The 22,915-nt window shown below is 49.9% G+C and overlaps 1 protein-coding gene across 1 annotated transcript; it reads left to right on the forward strand.

Annotated features, from left to right (window-relative positions):
* The first annotated feature begins 441 nt into the window (after positions 1–441).
* BCL2L10 (BCL2 like 10) lies at positions 442–3,592 on the forward strand. Its single transcript, XM_071568236.1, has 2 exons — positions 442–927; positions 2,426–3,592. The coding sequence occupies exons 1-2, from the start codon at positions 526–528 to the stop codon at positions 2,555–2,557; spliced, it is 534 nt and encodes a 177-aa protein (XP_071424337.1). The 5' UTR covers positions 442–525; the 3' UTR covers positions 2,558–3,592.
* Positions 3,593–22,915: the final 19,323 nt, after the last annotated feature.

Raw genomic sequence — 22,915 nt, forward strand, 5'->3', positions numbered from 1 at the left:
CATTTTATTTTGCACCAACAGCGTGAAGGGCTCGACGTTTGCACCATGAGAGTTCCTAATACTAAATTTTGCCTTATGCCAACCAAAAAGCAAATACCACTTGGTAAATGCAGTGCTCTCATCCCGTGGTCCTGGAAAACCGGCATCTCCTCTGGTGCAAAGAATACAGGTTTGAGCCTGTAATGAGAAAAACAAAACAAAACAAAACAAAAAAAAAAAAACCGCAACCCCCCCAAAAATCCTAAACATATTAAAACAAGTGTTTGAGAGCCAGCACCCGATAACTCAGCGTTTCCCTCAGTTGCCCAGCTAGGCAGGCAGCTCTTTGCCTTCAATGCCACCCGAGGGACACAGCAGACCCTTTCCCAATGGGAACACGCACTCCCCCCACACCCCGGCCTGGTCCCGCCCCGGAGGAGGGAGCGCTCGGGGCGGGCCGGACTGGGCCGGGCCGGGCGGAGGGGCCGTCCCGCCTTTTAGTCGGCGGCAGCTGCTGCTGCGGGGCCGCCACCGGGGGCAGCCGCCATGCCGGGCTCTCTGAAGGAGGAGACGGCGCTGCTGCTGGAGGATTACTTCCAGCACCGCGGTGGCAGCGCCGCGCTGCCCCCCAGCCCCACGGCGGCCGCGCTGCGCCGGGCGGCGGCCGAGCTGGAGCGGCAGGAGCGGCCTTTCTTCCGCTCCTGCGCGCCGCTGGCGCGGGCCGAGCCGCGAGAGGCGGCCGCGCTGCTGGGGCGGGTGGCGGCGCAGCTGGAGGCCGACGGCGGCCTCAACTGGGGCCGGCTGCTGGCGCTGGTGGTGTTCGCCGGCACGCTGGCGGCCGCGCTGTCCGAGCGGGGCTGTGGCGACGGGCCGCGCTGCCTGGCCGCACACCTGGCCGCCTACCTGGCCGAGGAGCGCGGCGAGTGGCTGGAGGCGCACGGCGGATGGGTGAGCGGGGCCGGGCGCGGCGGGAAGCGGCCTGTGGGGGGTTGCCGGGACCCCCGTCCCCAGCTGGCGGGGCAGGGCGGCCCCCGCGCTGTGCAGCGGTGTCTCCGGGGGGTCTCACGGGCGGACGTGCCGGGGTCGCTGCTGCCGGTGTGTGTGCGCGGCACCGGCGGGGGCTGCGGACCGTCCCCGGGGGCTCCGTAGCGACACGCGGTGGGCAGTGATGAGGGCCCCTGTGCTGCAGCTCAGCCGGGGAGCTCTCAGGGTGCAGCCTTCTGGCACCGCGGCAGCGATGCTCTGGCTGAGGGAGCCAGGTTTGCCTCCCCCTTGAGTCCTCAGCCCGGGGATTTCGGCGAGCAGGCTGGCACAGGCCCTCTCCCAGGTGTAAGCAAAAACCATCCGTGTGTCTGTGTTTAAATACACCTGTGTGTGAAGGCACCCACGCGGCAGACCTGCGGCTCTTGTTCCTGCCTGTCCGGAAGCCGTTCAGGTCGAGCCTGGGGAATGTGCGCGCTTTCTGACCCTCGAAATGCACACTGAAGGTACAGCTTTTAAGAAGGCCGTGCAGCTCTGCTTGCGTTTCTGACCAAAATGTCAGCTATCCTACAGAACTGTCCGTTTCCTATTTTCAGTCCTAGTGGAATACTTGATGTCAGTACAAACAAGCACTAAAAATAGAAAGGAGGGGAATAAGCCACTGGTTTCGTTGGCTCTTCCAGAGACCAAAATGAACATGGTTTTCCAGTGGTCACTGGTCTAGCTGACTGCTCAGAACAGTGTGGTCATTGGCTGCAGCGTCCACTGTCACTTGGCAAAAGCGCTCTGCCTGTTCGCGCAAATTAAAGTATAAAGAACAAAGTTCCGGAAGAAATTAAGAATATAACTTGTTTATATAGACATCTGCGGAGCAGAGTTCAAACACGACCATCTGGAGTTGTATTGCTGCCACTTCTGATTATCGCAAGGATCTGGGAGAGCAGCTGCCAGCTTTGCTCTGTCATAGGTCAGCTCTGAGCAGTGTCCACCCGGCCCTTCCAGGAGAGTGTGTAATCAGTCCTGCATCCACTGAGATGATGGAGATGGGACCGCCTTGGGACTACTGTCTTTCTGTCTTTCAAGTGGAAATTTCCATATCCTGTGTTTCAGAAGCTTTCTGGAACTCAAATAAGGGGGAACAAGGCCAGTAGTTTCCATCAGAAACTTGCCTAAAAGGGTAAAAATAATGTAATGACATGCTGAGCATCTCAATAGGAAGTTTGCAATTGTCTGTTGAGCAAAGTGTACAACCACGTGTAGCAACTTCTTTAAGTTGCCTTGTGCTAAGGCTCTCACAAAGTGTGTGCAGCCAGTGCAGTGGGCTTAGACTTCCTTGATTAAAATAGAGACATCTTCAGCTGACAAATGCTGGGAGTGTGAACCAAACTATGCTCAAAGGCTGGGTAAAAGAAATCTAGTTAATTGCAAGCCAGGCAACTCAATGTCCTTTCTCTTGCTGTTCTAGGATGGCTTCTGTCGCTTCTTCGGCAGACACGGCTCCGAGGCGGCTGACCAGAGCAGCACCATTGGCAATGCCATCATGGCAGCCGCAGCGGGAATAGGAATGGCAGGATTGGCTTTCCTCTTGGTGCGGTAGGCTGATGAACGGATCTTGCCATGGGAAAGTACTCTCAAAACTGACAATTGACCAGATTTCACTTTATTTTCTATAGAACAGACCCTCTAAGAAGAAGTCTATATTTTTAAACTGGCTCAGAAAACTGCCTCACCAAATCCTTGGCTATAAACTGCTTCACTCGCTACACAGTAACAGCACAAACAAATGTGTACTAAAGCACTATTTGTGCATGGTCAAAACCTGTTGTCTCCAAACATCCTCTGGACTTTCTTTTTGAAGGTGTAACCTAAACTATAGCATGGTTCATGTACTGTAACTTCTGAGTGCTTGATGTTATGCTAGGAAAACGTTATGGTGAACTTGCTACTAAACCCTCTGTTTGAGATGTCTTATTTACATGGGGGCAAGTGGTTGAACCTGCCTTTCATTAATACTGTAAATTGGGCAAACAGTGACTGTGATTTAACATGGTTTATGGCTTCAAACGTGGTGCGCAGCACTTGTTACCAAAAGGCAACTCATTGGCTGATCTAGAGCAATTGATGCCTGTGATGCAAGAGGCATTAAGGCTTAATGTAACATAAGGCTGATTTCATTACACTACAAGAAGATAAGTATTGATACAGGACAGTAATGGCTGCAGTACTGGTTCTTACTGAAAGGAAAGGGATTTAAATATTAAACCTTAATTGGTATATTGAAATCCAGTGGAGGCTGGAATTTCTCTGGATTTCCGTGACAAAATGAGAATTTCCATATATCTTAATATATTTTTGAACTATTTATCACTGTATAATACTTGTAGCCATGACATCTTTATTTTTGTTTAAAACTTAATGCTGGTTCTTGTCACTCTGGTGCGTATCAAGCATTGTCTTGTTTGAGTAATGTTTCACTCTTTTTTTTTCAACATGCTGTGTATTTCTTTCAATGGTTGTACAAATTGCCTTATGTTTCTGGTAGCTTTATAATAACGTTCCTGGGTTACTCATAGCGTGTACAATTTTACTATGGTGACTTCAAAGGTGAATAAATGTTAAGTATTTTTATTTAAAAAAACCCTTTCTGATTATTTGATTGCATGGGTGATGGTGCTTAGACAGTGAATGTTTTGGTGGTTACCAGGATGCATCAGTTTTGTATTCACCTTACTGGTACTTTGACCTGAACTGAGGAGCTGTGCAGCACCAGAGCAGTGTGATACCAGTCTTCAATGCAGTCTGAACTGGGGCTAACACACCCTAAGGGGAGAATCGTGTCCAAAAGGCCCATCTTCACTGCTGTGACTGGAAACAACCACTTTGTAGGCCAAAACTTTCCAAAGTTTAGTAACATAGCTGAGTGTAGTCAGGCTCCTCTGATAGCTGCCCCTGATTGTAGTGACAGAGCTCTTGTTTCTTCTCTGCCAAGACTTGCTGCATCTCTGTCACACATGCGTGGTTTTTTACTGAAACTGGAATAACAGAAACTTTATGGTGATAACTGTGCAATAGGTGATGGAGTTCCACCTTCTCAGATTTAGTAATACCAAACAGTTGTAATTTTTGAGGGTGTTGGACTTTACTCTTGCAAAGCAGGCTCATGTTCCTGTCTCCCAAGATGGTGGCTCTGATGACTGTTAAACAGTGCAAGCCTGTTGTTCAGCCTCCCTCCCTGGCTGCCTGTGGGCCCACCACTCTGCCATTTGAGAAGATCTGCCCCTTCATGTGAAGATGGGGTGGCATACTTCCTCTTAGGAAAGCTCAGCCTGGCAGCTGGCTCAGCATTGCTGTGGCCAGCAGTGGCCACCCTGCTTCTCTTGCTGCTGGCCACCAGGCCCCAGGGCAAGCGTGCAGCGCTGGACAGAGCAGCGTTGTGCCAGCCGGCCGCAGATGTGGGGAGAGGACAAAAAGGGACATTCAGGGACGGTAAGTCCCGTGGAGGCAGGAAGGAGCTGGTGGTCCTCCCCCTCACACTGCCTGCTCTGAATAAATATCTGCTTGTTCTGACTTCCAGTTCTCTAAACTTTGGCCTGCCTCCTCTCAGCTTTGGTGTGGGACTGTTGTGCTCAGCTCCTCTCTCAAATTCCCACAGAGAAATGCCTGCCTGTGGCACTTGGGCGCTCTTGGACATTTGCCTCCAGTCATCTAGGAGGCTGCTGTGTCTGAAACTGTCTACAGTGGGAGTGAGCTGGCTAGTGCTGGGAGGTGAAGGTAGTTTCCAAAACATGGGATGCTTAAGGGGACATATGATAAAAAGCATGGGAAACAACAGAGCAAGAAATGCTTTTAGACAGAGGTCGGATATCTCTCCAGTACCAAGCAGAACAAAGATGAAATATCTGTATCTTGATTTTCAGTGTAATTTGATCTGGCAGGCCCCACAAAAAGAGTAGTGGAGAGGATATTGTGGTGGTTTTTACAGTGTGCTCTGGAAAAGTAACAAAAAAAAAAACCCAACCAAAAACACAGCCTGGAAATGTCCTTGAACAGTCACATCAGCTTTTGGTGTAAACCTGACCCTTTCCAAAGTGCAACTACCACTCTTTCCTGGCCTTGGAGAAGCTGGTTCTGGACTAAGACCGAGGAGAAGTTGGGGTGACTGAGGCAAGCTGCAAGGCTGAATCAGAAGGCTGCAGTGTAGCAGCAATGCTGCATATAACTTCCCAGTTCCTGGAGCCAGGCTGGTCTCTGCCTGGATCCTGCACCCCCCGGGTACTCCACTCAGTCCCCAGAAAGCAAATGACACAGCCCAGGCTGCTGTAACCTGCTCTCCCAGCCAGAGCCATGGTCTGCTGACGTGAGGATGTAGGATTGAAGACCAGGACTGAAAACATTAAAGCCCCATTGATTTCAGGGCAGTTTAGACTAATCTACATTTATGTGACTCTTCTGATTTTTAAAAAAAAATATTTCAGATTCAGCCTGACAGTTTGTCTCAATGAAGTCCTCTATTTCAATTGAAACCTACTGCTCATCTGCTTTTCTGCCTCAGAAAAGGGGAAGCAAAATGCTGCTGTTCCATTCTTTTAAATACAGAAGAAGAGTAGGTGGTGTTTCAGCACAAGTCTGTGTCTAATTCTCATTACGTCTTTTTTCTCTCCAGCACTGCTGTACTTCCCAGGCATGTGGCAGATGCAACAGGCTCATCCTGCCTAAAGATTAGCAAGTGGTAATTGCTGCAGGTTCTGCTGGGGCCCCAGAATCCCTCCGCTTGCAGAATCATGGGTTGCTTCAAGGCACCAAGAAAGGGAGAGGAATGAAGGAGCTGGCTGAGCTTTTGCACTGTCTGGCTGTTCATACTAGTTTTGAGTCTTTCCTGCTCTGCTGTGTACAGAGACCTTGGCATGGCTGAGGCACAGAGAAGGCGGCATTCCCAGCTTACAGTGCTGTTCACAATGGTCTCACCGGAGCTGTTGGTGTTATCTGCTTGCGCTGCACCTGCTCCCTATGCAGCTCCCTTTTGAAGGGGCAGCCATTGTAACCATGGGCCAAGGCTGCAGTGCTATTGCAGGAGCCCAGCTGCCTGCTCATTAAAGGAAAAAGCGATCTACTCATCAGGCTTCTTAAGAGTGCTAAACTAGCCAGTGAGTTTCTTTTTGACTTGGAAAAAAAGAGACGTTGTTAGGGCTCAAAAAAATCGTGAGTTGCAGAATGGTGTTATATGGCAGTTAATGAACTGCTTTGCTGTGGTATGCAAAAAATCTGGTCTGGCATGTCTCACTGGAGGAATTGGTGCTGGTGCTGTGTCCTTGCATGCTGCCATCGTGAGAGGGTGCAGCGTGGGTCTGACCTGCAGGGTGGTACCCAAACCTGAGTAGGATGGGAGAACCCTGTTACAAATGACTTAGTAATTGAGCAGCTGAAAAACTCCCCAGAGAATCTCTGCAAAGAAATAAGGTCAAGTGCCTGGAATTTATTCACATAATTTCACTTCTTGTGCTCATTTGGTTTAGATAATGAAAACAAACTTCTGTGTTTCACTTCCATTTCTTGGGCTGCTTTCTGTACCAGGCTTGAGTTGGGTTTTTTTTGTCAGGACAAGATGCCGTGGGGGGAGAGCAGACACAGCTAGGAAATTACTTGCTTTCAGGTTTAAAAGGTGTCAGTGTGATTCCTTCCTAAATACTGCCATTATTAGGAGCACTTTAAAATGTTACCCTCAAACTGTTAACAATTATCCTGTTGCCAACTGAAGTTCTTAAATGAGAACCGAGTTAAAAATAAAAACATAAAATCCTGTTTTACTTTAAGTCAAATGTAGAAAGTCTAAAAATTAACTCTGTGCTGAACTAATGAGATTGCTTTGTTGTATTTTCTCTCTGCCTGGGCTTGGTCTATTTGTTTAATTCAAATGAGAGAAGGAAGAGGGAACCTAGCTTTGTCAGAGAGGTCTCCTTTCAAACAGGCTAGGTGTTTCTGCCCAATCTATGATAAGTTTCTATTACTATAGCCTTGCCCATAGGCGATCTTGTGGTCTCTGGTGTTCACCCATTTTCTGTCAGAGCTGTGTGTTCCACGTTTCTGTCAGTTAGGAATTAAACCTATTAAAATGGCTGCTTTAATTCAAGTTGGGACCACACTGGCCATCGGGGCGATTGAATCTGTGAAAGGCCTGTAGTAAGAGACACCACAGAGCAGGGAACTGGAAAAGCCTGTATGCAGATAGCCACTGCAGGCACAGCAGAAAGCTACTGCTCTCTGGATTTAATCCCATTAGTGATTCTGACCTGTGACTGCAGTTCACTTGAGGGAGTTCCTGTGTTTGACCCAACCTGCTCTTTTGTTTGTTTCTGAACAGCTCAGCGCATGGTGAGTAACAGCAGGAACCCCACACCCTATTTACAGCGTTTGAGGTACTGTCTTTTTTTATTACCAAATGTGGCTTATATTCTTGTAGGGTATGTGGGGAAGGGTGTCCAGGTTCAGTCTAACCACAGGGAAGAGGGTCATACTGCATTGCACCTCAGGAGGACTGGACGTGGTAGCTGGAACTCTGCCCTGGGCAGCCTGCTCTGCAGCCTGACACCAAAACCAGGGGTTCTTGCTGTCACTTTTAATTTGCAATGCATAATAATAAAAGTGCAAAAGCACTTGGCTTCATCAAAGTGCTGGGGAGAGAACACTGTCTGTAGTGTGCTGAGCTAATGCCTGGTTGGCTTCTTCCTTGTAGCTATAATATTCTTTTGGAGAATCCCAGACTCCTAAATTAATTTCTAAACATTAATTTTGAAGCTCTATGATGAGCCCATGGGGAACTCCTAAAATAGGGGCAGAGCAATATGGGTCCAGTGAGGAGTTGGTGCAGGGCAGGCAGCATTAACTCCTGTCTTTCTGGGAGCTGCCAGTGAAAGCTCACTCAGTGCCCACAGGCTGGATCCTCATGCTCCTCCACCTGGACATGGCTGCTTTGTGCCCTCACCAGCTTGAGGCTTTCGCACCTCTCCTGAGACACAGATTGTGCTCCTGGCCCTGCCTGCTGGAAGTGTGGCCATGCTGGGGTGCGCCCAGTGCTGTCCTTGCCCGCCTCTGGCAGCATGGGCGTGCTGCCTCTTGGTGCCAAGCACAAACCCGTGAAGGAGTGGTGATACAGGTGCTATACTGGGTGGGTGGTTAATGACTTTCTCATGATTATAATGCATGAACAAGAACAAATTCTACCAGTCTTGTGTAAATTAACCTTGTAAAACGGTGGTGGCATGAGTAGTGGCAGCTGAGAGCAGATGGTGCTTGACAGGCAAGGCGAATACTTGTTTCTTGATATCCAGCACACGGACGATGGATGCTTTGCTACAGACAAATGCTTTAAATGTTGAATGTAATTATACTGGGAGCCTACGAGTTCCTTGAGTGTTTCATACCCAACCTGGATGGTGGCATTTTCAGGCAGAACGTTCAGGCGGGGTTGTGGTCCAGCAGGTGACAGTGCTGCAGAGGAGGACTAGATTCCTGCCTGGGCTGTGCTTCATCCTCGCTCAGCACCAAGTGAGTTGACACCTCTGGGCTGGGACAGTGTCCCTCTGACGGGAGCATGTGGCTGTTGCACAGTAACTGCCTGCTGAGGGGCAAACCTGGACCTGCAGTCTGCCGGTCAGTAAGTGGTTTATATCCCAAAGCTCCACAGAAACCACCGAGCTTTCTGGCATTTGAGGAGTCTGTAAAATATATGCAAGGTTTGAATATTTTCCTCTTTTTTTTTTCTTTTTTTCCCTCAAAAACTCTTGAAAAGGGTATAAAATAGCACAAACCTAGCCTGAGTATGTCTTTAAAGAAAAATCCTCTGGGGTCTTGTATATTGTCCTTGGTGATGTTCAGAGCAGAACACCTGCCACTCTGAAACCCTTCCAGGTTTCCTGGTTGCTTTTTCCAATCAAAGGCCTCCTCCATGGGAGGAAAAGGTTAAGTGTGGGAGTGAGCAGGGCAAAAGATTATGTGAAACAGAAATCCCAGTGCTGTTTGTTCTGCCATCTGCTCCATACTCGATCCAGGTTGTGGGTGGTTTCCCAGAGTGCTCCTGCTCCCCTCATTGCCACATGGCTGGCAAGGAACTTTGAACTGCCCGAGCTGGCACCACAAAGCTGGGTGGGAGCTGCATCCCCTTTCTCCTGGGGGAGGTGCCCTTTGGCAAGGCAAAGTTGGGTGCTGTGGCCTGGCCAGCAGCTATGGGCAGTACTGATGGCCACACTGGAGCTGCTGCCAAGAGCGTGCTCCAGCAGCAATTCAGAAAAGCTCGAACTTCAATGCCTTTAGCAAGAACTGAGCGAGTGCCAGGGTTATCATGGTTGGCACATCTGTGCCATGCCTGCAGGGAGTGCCTGGGCAGGACAGCCATGGCTTTCCTGGGACTGCTAACGGTTCCATTGTTGCAGCAACACGCCAGCAGTGCAGGTGCTCCCTGGTGAGCAGGGCAGGTCATGCCCACCAACACATGCTGCCACCATCCCCACAAACTGGCATCAGGGCCAGCTGAGCCCTGCACATCTCTGTGCCACACACCATCCTGCCAGCTGTGGGACCTGGCACATGTGCCAGTGTGGGAGGACAGAGATGTCATTTATCCCTGCTTCTGGTGAAAGAAAGGTGAAATTATCTTGCCTCTTACCCCTAGAACCCCTTTCTGCTCCGCCCCTTCCCCCAACACCCCTTTTTCCTGCTCTCCCCTGATCCTCAGCCTGGCTGTACCCAGTGCTGGATCCAGGCTGTGTATTCCCTGCTCTGCATCCCCCTCTGCCACCCGCCCACCCTCCCTGTTCTGTGCTCACTTTGGAATGTGACCTTGCTCTCTAGAATATTTACAGACAAAATATTGCTGCAACCCTGGGGAAGGGTTTTCTGGTGGGGTTTTTTTGTGTTTTTTTTAAGTTACTGAATTCCACAAAACCCAAATTACTCCAAGGGGTGCGGGGGGCCTGGTGGGAATGCTTTGCTGTGTTTGGGAACAGGCTGCCTGCAGCCATCTGCCTTGGCCAACACAGGGGTGCTAGAGGCTCTTAGTTCCCCAGCTATAGGGAACAATCTATCTCTGGTTTTCTTGGAAAAACCCACACTCTGCTTGAGGAGAGCTGCCAGGATGGGAGACACCAGCATTAACAGGGCCATGGCACACATGTAACCAGGACCTGGACACTATCCTGTGCTGTGTGTGAGCCAGCGTGGAGTGCTGGCTGTGGGTTAGTGCAGAATTGGGTGCTTTGTGTGGCTCCCCTCTCTGTGCCCCTGGAGTCAGGGCTCTCTGCTTCCCCTCACTTGGGAGCTCCTGGGTCTCCTGCTGCGCTTGCAACACAGGCTGGGTTTGCTGAGGACCTCAGACAGAGTTGTCACATCCGATCGGAAGTGGTGGTGGGCTGATTTCTCCTTTTTTTCCTTTTACTGGCAGGACCAGCAGCTGCCCTTTTCCCACTACTGACAGTTCTTCTGTCTAGCTGAACTCGTGAAAGCCTCATGGTGGTGGTTTCCCACTGAGCAGAGCCCTCATGCCTTTGACCTTGCATGGCTGCCCCTTTGGGTGGCTGCTGAAGGCAATAAAGCTGTGTGTTGTGCACAGTAATGCTAGTCATTAAGTTCCAGTAGCACTGGATGTTTTGGATGGGGTTGATATGGGGTCCCTGACTGGTACTGGTTTCCTTAGAGGGTCAACATAAGTATTCAGGTGCCTGCAGCCTAGAAGTTGTCCTGAGCAAGGCTTTGTGCTCAGCTTTTATTTGGGAGTAAGCACAGCCTTTGTCAACAGAGCTAAACTTGATCACTGACAATGCCTGTTTTGCTGTTGGAAGAGTGCTTATGCCAAATGCCTTGGTCTGGCTCAGTGTGCACCATGGCTTGATGTCTCTGCAGAGCAAGCTGGGGCTGCTGAAGGTCTGGCAGAAGCATGGTCTCCTCCCCACAGCTGTTGGGAAACTGCTCAGCAAGTGTGGCTATAAGGGTTGACCATGAAGCACACACTTGCAAAGCCATTCCCTGCGTACTGTGGGGTTGGTGCCAGTCCTCCAGAGTGACTTCAGCTTTCCTGTCTTGTGGGGGTGATGTTCTCATCCAGGTCCTTGCAGAAGGGTTGGGCACAGGATGCACACCGAGCAGTAAGGGAGGATGCTTAGAGAATGTCAGTTCTGTCTGTTTCAGGACCTTGATCAACCAAGTGTTTTCAGCTGGTGGTTTGGAAGCCTAGTTTTGCAGCAGACTGGTGGAGTTGTGGTAACTACTCTGGTCCATGTGCTGATTTATTGGGATATGGAGCATTCTGTGCAAGTCATAAATAGCATACTGCTTATAAACAAGGACAAAAATCAATGAATTTTGTTCAATGTAATTCTCAAGTTTCCCTTGTTGAGAAGCCGTGGGGAAGGCTGGGACAGGAAGACAAGCAGAAAAAGGTTTATTATTTTAGTCAAATCCTTGACTTGGCTGCAGTCAGCATGCTCAGCAGTGGGGTAGAAACTCACCAAGTGACAGACAAAAATACTTGCTGAGATCAAGTGCAGAGGCAGCAGGTAGAGCTAAAGGGCATGACAGGGCCAGGCACTGCCTTATCGACACACCTGCTGACCTTGTTGCAAAAGCAGTCCCTTGCCACCTGTGCCTTTAGTAGCTGGGGATTTTTCTGATGGAGCCCTAGTGTTTGGAGATATCCCAGTTATCCTTTTTTACCACCTGGGAAGGCAGGAAGGAGGGGAGTACTAGGTCTCTTCTCAGGCTGCCCATAAGTATGGGACCCAGTGCACCTGACTGGATCCACTCTCTGTTCATCTATGTACGTGTAATACTGCTCCTTACCAATGAGGTCTCTGGCAATTTGCTTCCAGGTCTCTATAACATCAGGCTAGGGGTGTCCCTGTTCCCTCAGGGTAAGCCTGGTACTTTTATGGGTGCTCATGCCCCCTTAAAATAGGAAATTTGGCATCTCAAGTTAAGTTTCTCCACCTGGGTGTCCCAAATGGTTCACAATCCCAACAGCGATGGATGGGTGGTGATGAGATTGATTGCCTCCTGCAAGGTACGTAAAGTCTCACCCTTTTGCAGAAATATAACAGTTGTTCAACCAGGTAAGTAACTGGTTTAAAATCCCCTCTCACAGCAGCTGACCCTACACGTGTTTATCCGAGTGACTGGAGCTGTGCCAGTCTTTCTGGTAAGTGACCTTTCCTGAATTTTTCTTTTCAAGTTGACATTTAAGAAGTGGGGGAAAAGTCACAGCAACAAATGGTGTGATAAAGCCTCACCTGTCAACAAAGCCAGAAAAGTGTGCTGGAGCCCGCACTGGTGGCTCTGCCGTCCCCGCTGGAGTCCATATGGACAGTGCTGGCTCATGCTTCCTGACCTGCTTGGTTGTGCATGAACCAACATCTGCAGTGTCTGTGGGCTGCTCCTGGGCTGGGCAGAGGTGGGCTGAGTGGTTCCACAGCTCCCAGGAAAAGCTCCTGGGTGCAATTAAGTCCAAGGCAGCTGCTGGCAGCTGGAAGCACTCACAGTATTAGTTCATTACTGCAATTCAAATGAGAAAGAATCTTAAATCTCTGAGAAGAATCTGGGTTTGGCAGGCAGTGGAGCAGTCAGCTTATTGTGAAAACGGCTTGGACAGTTTTGGTAAATGTTTTACTGTGTGTTCAAAGAAAGTAAAGTTTACCCCTAGCTTTCATGTTCCTTGGTTTTCAGCTTTAGCACTGCAGTGAGTTGCCCCTTGCTCCTGATTGGTCTCATGGGGAGGTATTTAAGCAAAGAAGTCTCTGTGCTTTGTAGGAGTTTTACCTCTTAGCCCAAAAGTCCAGCTCTTCTTCCAGGCTGGAGGTGCCAGGGGCATAACAGAAGGCTGCTCAGCACATTTGAGTTCCCCCAATCCTGCTCTCCCCTCATCCTGGCTGATACCGTATCTCCAGTGTGCCACCTGCTAGCCACTCTATCTCCGCTAGGCTCTATGAGATCTCTTGGACATTCCTTCCTGCCTTCTCCTCTGCAAAGTATCCCACAGTGCTCCTGGCCTGCCCATGCAGCCCTTTCCCAGGTTTTTGACTTCGGTGATCAGGACTGAGAGCAGCAACTGCTGTTGGAGTCTCCTTGTGATCCCCATCCTCTGAGTCCCCTCCCTTGGAGTGCTGCTATAAATGATTTCCACATGGAACACCCTGGGACGGCCAGCACAGCCCTGCCTTGAGAAGAGAAATTGAAACAAAGTGATTGTGTTTCCCGTAGCAGGAGGGGCAGGAGACTCCTGTGAGGCAGGGGCAGTAGGGATCTCTTGGACCAGGGTGCTTCCCTATTATTTCTTACAGACTGCCCGGTGGGAGTGGCTGCAAAATGGCAGGAGGCAATAAGGGGGTCGGGTCAGGGGCAGCACTTGGGTCAGACAGGGACATGCTGCTGGCAGGGTGATGCTGGGCAGCCCCATGCTGGAGTCCTGTGGGCTGGTGGCAAGCTCTGCTTTCAGCAAACCACTGTTTTGTGACGAATTTCAATTGAGAAACACATAAGGGTCTCTGTCAGGACAGGCCTGATCGATGTGCCTGGCTTTGTGGCCATGCCAGCTCTTGGATTTAATCTATTTGTGCAAGAGGGAAAAGCAGTAACATAGAGTTCCAAATAAAACCAACAGCAAAGATGCCTTTAGTGAGCCAGTAGCCAAGCTGTTTGCCATGTCACTGCTCAGGCCCAGTTCTGCAGTCAGGAACAGGGAGCAGGCAGGGCACCACAGCCCCAAGGCTGCCAGAAGTGGGGCAGCTCACAGATCCTCCTGTTAGGAGCGTTCATGTACCACAGCTCTCCCCACACCATGCTGTCCTCAGGAGGGCTCTAGCCCTGAACATTAGCATGAGGCAGACAAGCTTCTTTGCAGGGCTGTTAACTGAGTGATGCTTGTGTGAGGCTCTGTGGCTGCTTGGGAGTGACGGTAACCTTAGGACATCATGCACTAAGTTGTCTTTGATCTGCTGTAGCAAGAATGCCCCATTTCACTTCTGCTCTCAGCCAGCCCTGGTGCTGCCTTGCTGCAGGGTTAGTACGTGAGCCCTGGAGCAGGACACCCTGTATCTGGAACCTTCCTTCCCTTGTGATAACGTCAGTACTGGAAGCAGGCAGCTGTTTTTGTCCCAGGAATGCCAGCAGATGATTTCACTTTTGTTTGTACCCGATAACCTTTTCCATCACAATGAGAGAAAACATCCGTGCTCCTTGTGCTTCTGTGTGCGAGGAGAAAGCCATTCAAGTGCCTCTGCAAGGGAAAAGAAAGAGCCAGGTTAAAAATAGCTCCTGATTGTCTGTGGCGTCTAGGCAAAGGAAGGACAAAAGCCTCTCCGTGTTCTGCTGTTCTACCATCTAGTCCCATAGGCTGGAACTGGCTTTGCTGGCTGAGCTGAGGCACAAGGACAGCGACCGTGGGAATATTTGGTGTGCTGACTTTTCCCATTGGCCTCATGAGGACGGGAAGGTCTGGGAGAGACTTTCTTCTCCATGCAGAGTCATCCTGATGTGAGGGTCCAGGAGAGCTATAGCAACCCCCTTTGTCCTCACCTACATCTCTCTGCTGCTCATGCCCTTCTCCGAGTCTTTTCCCTGCTGGGTTTTGTGGCTGGATGCTTGGTCAGGAGCTTGGCGAGACAATCCCACCCCGGGCCCGAGGCAAGATAAGTCTAGTCAAACCCGAATTGCTAAAGCTCAGCTCCAATTTTTGTTTCCTGTGGGGAAGAAGCTGGCTGAAGTAATGGGTTTTTTTAAGCTTTCAGCCTGTGATTTCCCACGAACTGCTGACCCATCATGTGACAGGGGCCATGATGGGGCCGCTGCTGCAAGATGCAGTATCGTAGCTTATCACCCCAGTGTTCATGTGGGGAATGGCCCCCAGTGCCCAGACTCCAGCCCCCTAGGAATGGGCAAACCCAGTGTGCTGTAAGAGGGAGGGCAGCAAGCCTGTGTACCTCTGGACCTCATCCCTTATGGAGAGATGCTTCCCTGCTCCTCTGGAGCAGCTGCTCACCAATGCCTGCCCTGGCCTTTGGGGTACAGTATAGGCTGTTTTGCAGACTATCAGCCTACCTGGGCTCCTGTTTGACCAGTCCCTTTGCTTGAGGGGGGGTTTGCTCAGTCCCCCAGCACATGACTTAGAGAGTGGCTCCAAACTGCACTTGCCCTTCCTGAGCTGGAGCCTGTTTACAAAACAGTGGCTGAGTGCTGCTATTTATCCTGTTATTTATCCTTACATACACATTGTGTTCAAAGTTTCTAAACAGGCAAAGCCAAAATGAAAGTCATCTGAGTTTTCTTTAATTAGAATAAAATTCTGATGAATCATGAGGTTCTGTACCTCAAGGATGCACCAGGAATTTGGTGGCAGAAAGCAAGGTACAGCAGTCAGTGGAACCTCCTTGCTGCCTTGACATCTGCTGGAAAGACTTGTTTTTCCCTCCTGAGTCACATGCTAACTTGTGATCTGATCATGAGATACAAAGGATAACTTTCCAATATTTACTCTTCTCATCTGCAATTTTAAAGGGCAGAGGCAAAAAGCAGCATAAGGGAAGGAAAAACAATCCCTCTTGCCTCTTTTGGTTAAGCATTGCTTAGCTGCTGTGCTTGCTGCTGGGACATGGTAGGAGATTGGCACCAGTGGGATGGGCTGTGTGTGTGTGCCCATTGCAGCCATGATGGAGAGTGTCTGCAACTGCTGCTTCTGTGTTCAGCCACGTGGGAGTCCTCCCCTCCAGTGCCACTGCACCTGTGTGCTGGCAGAGGTGGGCAGGGGCTGCCTGTGCCTGGTGACCTGCACTGGCACAGACAGGAGAAGCTTGTCCTCCCCCATGGCTGCCCAGCACTGGCCCTGTGCCATCCCTCAACATTCAACTTGCACGTTTGATTATAAATGTTGAAGTAACATTTTTCATAACAATATCCCAATGTAATCAGCCAGACAGGTGGTTGGTTATTTGTACGTGCTCTAGTCCAAAGGTTTATAGTAAGCCCAGCTGCAAGATTAAACCAGAATCACCCTTGAATAAAATCCCCAATATAATCTTTGGGGAATTTTTGCTAGTGCAGCTTGGGTGTGTTTACTTCTGTGAACTGATGCCTATCAAGCACCAAAAACCCCAGAAACCCATGATGGTGCTGCCACGGGGGCTGTTGGGACATGAGTGTTCAGGCTGCTGAAGGTTTTGGCATGAGATGAGCACTCACTGCAGGGAGAGCAGGACAAAGCAGTAGGGCAGGACTGTTTTCCTGCTGAGCCAGAGAGGTGTGTGCCATTGACTACCAGAGCTGAATGGGGAGGTTGCCCACGGGTTGCTTATGTGCAGCAAACCTGAATTGCATGTACAGTGGGATTGCTCTGGGAATGGCAGGCTGAGAGCAGCAGTCTGTGTCTCTTCCATGAACTATGGAAAGGGAGATGCTTCAAGGAAAGCCAAAGGGGCTCCTCCACTTGTGTGTGACACACGACGTGTGTGTGTGACGCATCACGTGTCTGCCTGACACAGAGCGAGAAACCCCACCGTAGCTGCCCTGGAAATCAGTAACTGTGAGGAGAAGTACAAAGGGGTGGATGTCACTGTGGGGAGGCAGCCAGTGCAGACAGTTACGAAAGTGCTGCCTCTGAGAGCAGCACCCAGCCACAGCCTGGCCACAGATATTCCGGTGCGAGAGGGAGGGCTGAGTGCCGAGGTGTTTCCAGTAAAAAACAAGCACTGGTGTTAGGTGGGGAGGAGGGAGGTGGGGTGGAGTGGCACAGTGGGAAAATACCCCACCTCAAAGGAGGGTGCTTGCTGAATGTCTTTGATGTGGTGAAGGGCTGTTTATGTCAGGCAGGTAGACTTCAGTGTTCTGGGGAGGATGGCTGAGTGGTGGACTGGTGCTGAGAGGTGAATGAAATCCAGTCTGCAAGGCCCAACTGGCCTCTGTGCCTTTGTCAGTACCGTGGCATTCATGAGAGAAGCTTCGGGTAGCTGGGACCTGATACAGTCCTGGGCTCAAAGCTGAAGTAACGTGAACAGGAGATGATTTCAAACTAAACCCCAAACAATCTGTGATAAAGGGCTGTCTGCAGTAGGCCTGCTTATTTCTGATTTCAGGCTTTGAGAACTCTTGAAGCTGTTGAGGTCCAAATTGTGCGTCTCCTGCTGTTACATGGTCTTCAGATTGCAGTGTCCTAATCCACCCTCCCACCTCCCCAGTTAGTGCAAAGACCTTTACTTTTTCTGAAAAGTAAACCACTCTCTTTCCTTAGGCAAATATTTCTGTGGCCTCTGGAACAGCACTAACCAGAGATTGTTACGAGCTTTGTGACAAGCTGATGAGAGGTTTGGTGTGCAGTCATCAGTGGTCCATGTGGGACAGCAGCATATCTGCCTCTGGCATGTGGCGTTTGAAAGGCATTTGGGTTTTCTGGACCTGGCAGACTTGTCGGTGTGCCCCAGAGGCATCTGTGAGCACTGTGGTTTCCTGGTTCATTGGCCTTTTGCCTGTCTCTATGAAAATCAGAGCAGGCCTGACCCAGAAAACTGGATGCGGAAGTGATCAATAGTGATGGTAATTGGTCAGCAGCACTGCCTGGCTCTTGGTGTCTTGGTTCCAAAAGAAATACATGTGTTCAGAAAACATGTAGGTGGTCCAGCTCCTCTGGCTGTGGCACTGGGTGGAGGGGGCTTCAGCCAAGGGCAACAGAAGGCTCAATTTACCATACCTCATCCCTGGTGAATGACTGTGGTCTTTCTGGTCCCCCTTACTGGTGATGATGGGTCTCCAGTGAGTTTTGCTGTGTGAGATGTTTGTTCTACAGCAGCAGAGGGCAGAAGGTTCAGGTGAAGGGTGGGAATGAAGCAGGTGCTGAGGGAGAGGGACACAGCAGCTCTGGGTGTGATCCCTCAACGTGTGAGTGCCAGGCAGCGGAAGGAGGTGCCGCTGCTCATCCCTGAGTGTGGTGTAGACACTTTGTCCTGGACAAGAAAGCAGTCCCTGTTTTTGCAGAAATAAACAAATCTCAAAGCACATCCTTTTGGAGCAGCCCCCTCCTGCCTGCTGTGTCCCTAGAGGACAACAAGGGCTTTGTAAGTGCCCAGGGCTCTCGGGAACCAAAACAACTGCGGTATGAGCTCAGCGGCTGTAAATCAGCGGGCTCCACCAGGCACTGGAGCTGGGTAAATTTAGTGCCGATTGCTTTGATCTCACATGCTTTTATTTCGTACCCTCTACAGAGATAGACACAAGGTCAGACTAATGGCTGATACATGAAAAACGTATGTGGTCTTTATTGATTTTGGAGTGATTAATGGGTCAAAGGGAAGGACAGTGATTCATGCACATGAATGGTGCCTGGGAATGAGCAATGCTGACCAGGTTGGCCTTTTAGTTCCAGAACCGAGCCTGTGTCCAGCTGCTTAGGGGTACCAGTAACACTCTCATTGATGTCCTTGCAGTGGGCAAACACCTGTTTGCATGCAGTGAGCTCTTGTGCCCATGCCTCACTTCTGTTTGCCTTGCTATTGCTGTCCATTTTGAAAGGGAATAAAAAATAACTGAACCTAAACTCTCACTGTAGCCTTGTTGACAAAGCCTCTTGAAGCTTTCCTGCTGCAGTCCCAGCTGGCTGAAGAGGAGAGGCCTGGGAGAGGTAGGGCATGGTGTCTTATCCAGATTCATGTCAGGCATCAGAGTACCCACAGGAGGCATCCTCTAGTTTCAGCCCTTTCGTTACTTGCGTGTGATCACTCACTGAAGGAGCTTCAAATATGTCTGCTGTGATTAGCCTTGCAGGTGATGCTTTTTGAGTTGCTTTTCCACTCTTTCAAGCATGTGGGACTTCCTAGAGGCTGCTGAGTTGTGGCAGAGTGGATGCCCTCCTTCCATGCCTCCAGCCCAGTGGACCCTGTGGATGGGGCCCACAACCCTCAGTTAACTCTGGGCCACAGATTCAGCTGGAAACTAAGACAAGGGGAAGTCATCCTAAATTTGGAGGGGGAGATGATGACCAGTTTGAAGGGTCTGGGCAGCAGTTATGCAACTTTCCTATTTGGTATTTGAGGAAACTTCCCCCTCCTGGCTGTTCCAGCCTTGTGACCATGACTAAACCCACAGTATTGCTACAAGGTTTATCCTGCTGGGCCCACTGCTTTCACACTGGCTGTCTCATTGAGAGAGTCAGAAACCTGCTGCATTTCTTAGGGCCTGAAGACTTGCCACAACTTGGCTTTCACTTGTTGTCAGCACTGCTGCTTATGTTTTTCCTCTCTTGCAGTTGCCAGTGTCTTTCCCTTACTAAAGGCAGAGACGTGTTTTCCTGGGTAGTGCCAGCAAGGAGGCAAATGCTTTGCTGTAAGAGCAATTTCCCAGTGATGATCACCCTGGAGCCACTCACCCATCACACCCCCTGGGGTGGTAAGTGCTGGCAGCATTACAGGGTTACATCTGGCCAAGGAAGGAGGACTTCAGATGCAAGGTGGGAACACTGGTATGGGTAGGGGGGTTCCTTTGGCTTTGTTCCATGTGGATGGATTCAGCAGGAGGAATTTCAGAGTTGGTAGTGATACTTGTGTGTGTTGGCAGATGCTGGTTAGGTTATCACCCAGCCATGTGGCCAAGTGAGTCACCAAAGAGTGATATGTGGGGGTGCTGTATGCCAGTTCCTGGGAGTGCCTGAGAAGTCATTGCATGGTGACACAAACATGAGCACAGGTACAGGATGAGTTCAGGCTGTGTGGATGCCAGTGCATACAAACCCCTTCAGCCCCATGCAGGGGGTGTAAGGCCATCTGTGGCTCTCTCGGAGGTCCTGACTCCCAGCCTGGCCGTGGTGGGAGCTGTAGAGATGCTGCAGTTGTGCTGCAGAGAAGAGGGAACTCTGTACCTTGAACTAAGCCTGTGTCCTTCAGCTACTCCAGCCTGACCTCTGCAGCCCCACCCCAGAACCTTCATGCTGTGGCAGAATGATGTCCCAGCATGTTGGAGCACAGTGCCCTAAGGGAAGAGCACAGGAAAACATTCCCAGTGGCACAGCCAGGCGACAGTGCCCATCCTGTGGGAGGCTGTGGTACAGTGATCATGCTCTTGCCCTTTGCTTTGCCTGCCATTAGCACAGATGCAAACTGGTCCCACAAACCAAGCACTAGCTCCAGGTGTCACCATTAATGTTCAGGGCTGGCCATGGGCTGTCTGCTCCCTCCAAGGGAAACTGTGAGGACATGGGGTGCTGAACCCAGTGCTGTCCTACCAACTCTGGCACAGCAGGAGAGGGCGGGAAGTATGATGAGGAGCACACAGAGACGCTGTGTGCTCCCAAATTAGCTACCTGGCCAGGTTGGTTTTCCTGTTTACTCCCTAAGTGGAACTTAGGAAGGGAGTGAAAAACCTCATCCCCTTGGCTATAAAAAGGTCTTGTTGTGTGGGCACAGAAATTTTACCTTCTTTTCATTTTTCGTCTTGGTGGCGCCAGGTGTATGTCGTGGGCTGTAGTGTCAGTAAAGCAAATAAAAGGGGATGCTGGGAAGAGCAGGGTTTGTGTGGGTGTGCTGGGGACACACAGCCCCCCCAGGTACACCTGGCAATTCCAGCTGGTGGCTGCTCACATCTCAGAGAGCAGTGCAAAAGGTGAACAAAACACATCATCCGTATGGCATTTCATGGGCAGGTTGCTATAAAAAGGTCAGCTGGTGGTCTTGGCCAGCAGGAGCAAGAGGTCAGAACAGGTAAGACATTGTCATGCCAGGAAACTGGCTGGGTTGTTTTGGGTTTACAGCGTTGTTTTGAGTTATTGGGATCCTAAACCCTGTGATCCCAGAGATGTTGCTAAACCTTGTTTGCCTCGGATTGTTTGTCCAAAAAGATACCAAGAGATGAACTCTTTCCTCCCTTTGTAAATGGCCATAATCTCATCTGAAGCTTCCAAAGTGTCCTAGAGATTCCTCAAGGTGATAATATGGAGATAACTACCAAACAATAAAGAAGTCCAAGAGCATTTATTTCTGAGATTTGAGCCTGGGGAATAGTACAAGTTTCTTGCCCAGCTTAGGTCACCCTTATTTGTCACAAAGAGAAGGAAAGAACACCTACAGCTGCCCATGTCTTGCTTAGGGAGTGGCTGAGCTTTCTTGCCTCTTTTCTCCTCTGGGATAACTGAAGCTGTTTTGAGGATTCTGAAAGCTGCTTTAGCTAATTACTAGAAGAAAGTACGGCATCAGAGCTGCAGGCTACAGCAGCCTGTGGCTCAGATGTTCAGCTGCCTAGGCCAGGGGGGTTTGACAGTCAGTGTCTTACCAAAGGGTGTTTTTGGTGTGTGTGTTGAGGTCCTGTAAATTCTCTCTAGGCAAGGAGCTTGCTGATAGATCTGGTGGTGGTTTCAAGATACATCTTACTTTGCATGGTTTGTGGCTTCTCACTTACAAGAGGAGCCCCTAATCATCTCATCATGGACGTTGAAAAGTATGTATAATTGTGGAAAGGTTCTCCCAAATATAGTATTTCCTTTAAAATTCAGTTCAGTGTCTGTGTTTCTGACTGATCTTGCCATAAAAGATTTTACAGACTCTGCAACTTTTTCTTGCACCTATTTCTGTTGATACCACCTGTAGTTGCCCTTTTGAAGCAGCTGAGTGTGATGATGTTGCCTCCACAGCACAAGGATTGCTGCACGCTCATGACCATGTGGGCTCTCTGGCAGAGGTGGTGGCTTTTGTCTATGCTGTGTGTCTTGGCCCCAGTAGTGGAGAAGCTCCTGTGCTGTGCTCCCATTCCTCTTGCTGAAGGTCTCTGCTGGAGAGGGGTCGGACACCAGCACAGGACACCCCATCATGGCAGCAGCACTCATACTGGGCCCTTCAGGGGTCTTTGCTTATAAATCACATGGGCCCTGTTAGTTTCATAAGGGCTTATCATGCCCCACAGAGCTGGTCCAACCTCCACATCCCATCCCTAGGTCTGTTGCAGCTTTAGCTGTGATTTTTATATTTATTGGTAGCAAAACATTTACTGCATGTCCAGTGTGCCCAGTTCCGGAGCCAGGATCTGGATTCTGTGTTAATTATGGTAGTTTCATCCACTTAATTGATGAAAAATGTGACATTTCGAAGAGGCAAGTAAAAATTTTTGCCTGACAAAGTGTCTTCTTGATGCTGTTTCATGACTTAGAATTGGTTTTCAGAGCTATGAGTTGGCCAGGTTTTGCCACTGTTACTGTGCACTATGTGACCTTTTACACTCCCCTGGTTCTCAGTCAAAATGCAATACCAAGTAAGTGCTGTATCAAATGTGAGCATCCTGTGTCAGCACCACAGCAAGTTACTGTGATCAGATCTGTTTTCTGCAAACCATTCTTGATTAACACAATAACTCTTTAAGGGAGGGGACTTGAATTAGTCAACCCACAGCCTGAGCTCTGGGTCATGGATGAGTCCTTCAGCAGCTGGAGCAAGGGTAGGACGCACATCCACATGTCATGCCAGTGTTGGTGTCCTCAGTTAGTTCAGGTGCAAAATGTATTTTAGAAATGAAGAAAGGAGATGTGAATGATACTTCAGTGTCAGTTTCTTCCCAGCAAAGCAAACTAATGGGACAAATGAGCAGTTCACTACACCACTGTAGTGATTTCATGAATACAGACCAGTTGACAGTCAGTAAGGTCATATTGTCAGAGCAAATTGATTTTTTTTCTACTGTTTTGCTCACCCACTGTAAGGCTTTGGGCACTGCTAGTAGGGATCATCCCTAGCTTCTGAGTGTGTTCTTGTTTCACAGCGCTCAGCCCCACACACCTCTGGGGTTCCTTGCTGGCCTGGCTGCAGGACCAGCTGAGCCACAGCCATGCCCCTGAGGGACTGGGGCACCCATGCTACAGATCACCCCACAGCAGCGCTGCTGAACCCTGGGAGCAGGTCCCAGAGGAAGCCCAGCAGCTACAGGAGGTGGTTGAGGGCTGGTGTGGGTGACAGGGCTC

Source organism: Pithys albifrons, chromosome 13 (assembly GCF_047495875.1).
Source record: "Pithys albifrons albifrons isolate INPA30051 chromosome 13, PitAlb_v1, whole genome shotgun sequence".
In the NCBI taxonomy this organism is placed as follows: Eukaryota; Metazoa; Chordata; class Aves; order Passeriformes; family Thamnophilidae; genus Pithys; species Pithys albifrons.

Coding starts and splice junctions, on each gene's coding strand:
- BCL2L10 (XM_071568236.1), top strand. CDS start 526: ATGCCGGGCTCTCTGAAGGAGGAGACGGCGCTGCTGCTGGAGGATTAC. Junction 928..2,425: donor TGGAGGCGCACGGCGGATGG/GTGAGCGGGGCC, acceptor TTGCTGTTCTAG/GATGGCTTCTGTCGCTTCTT.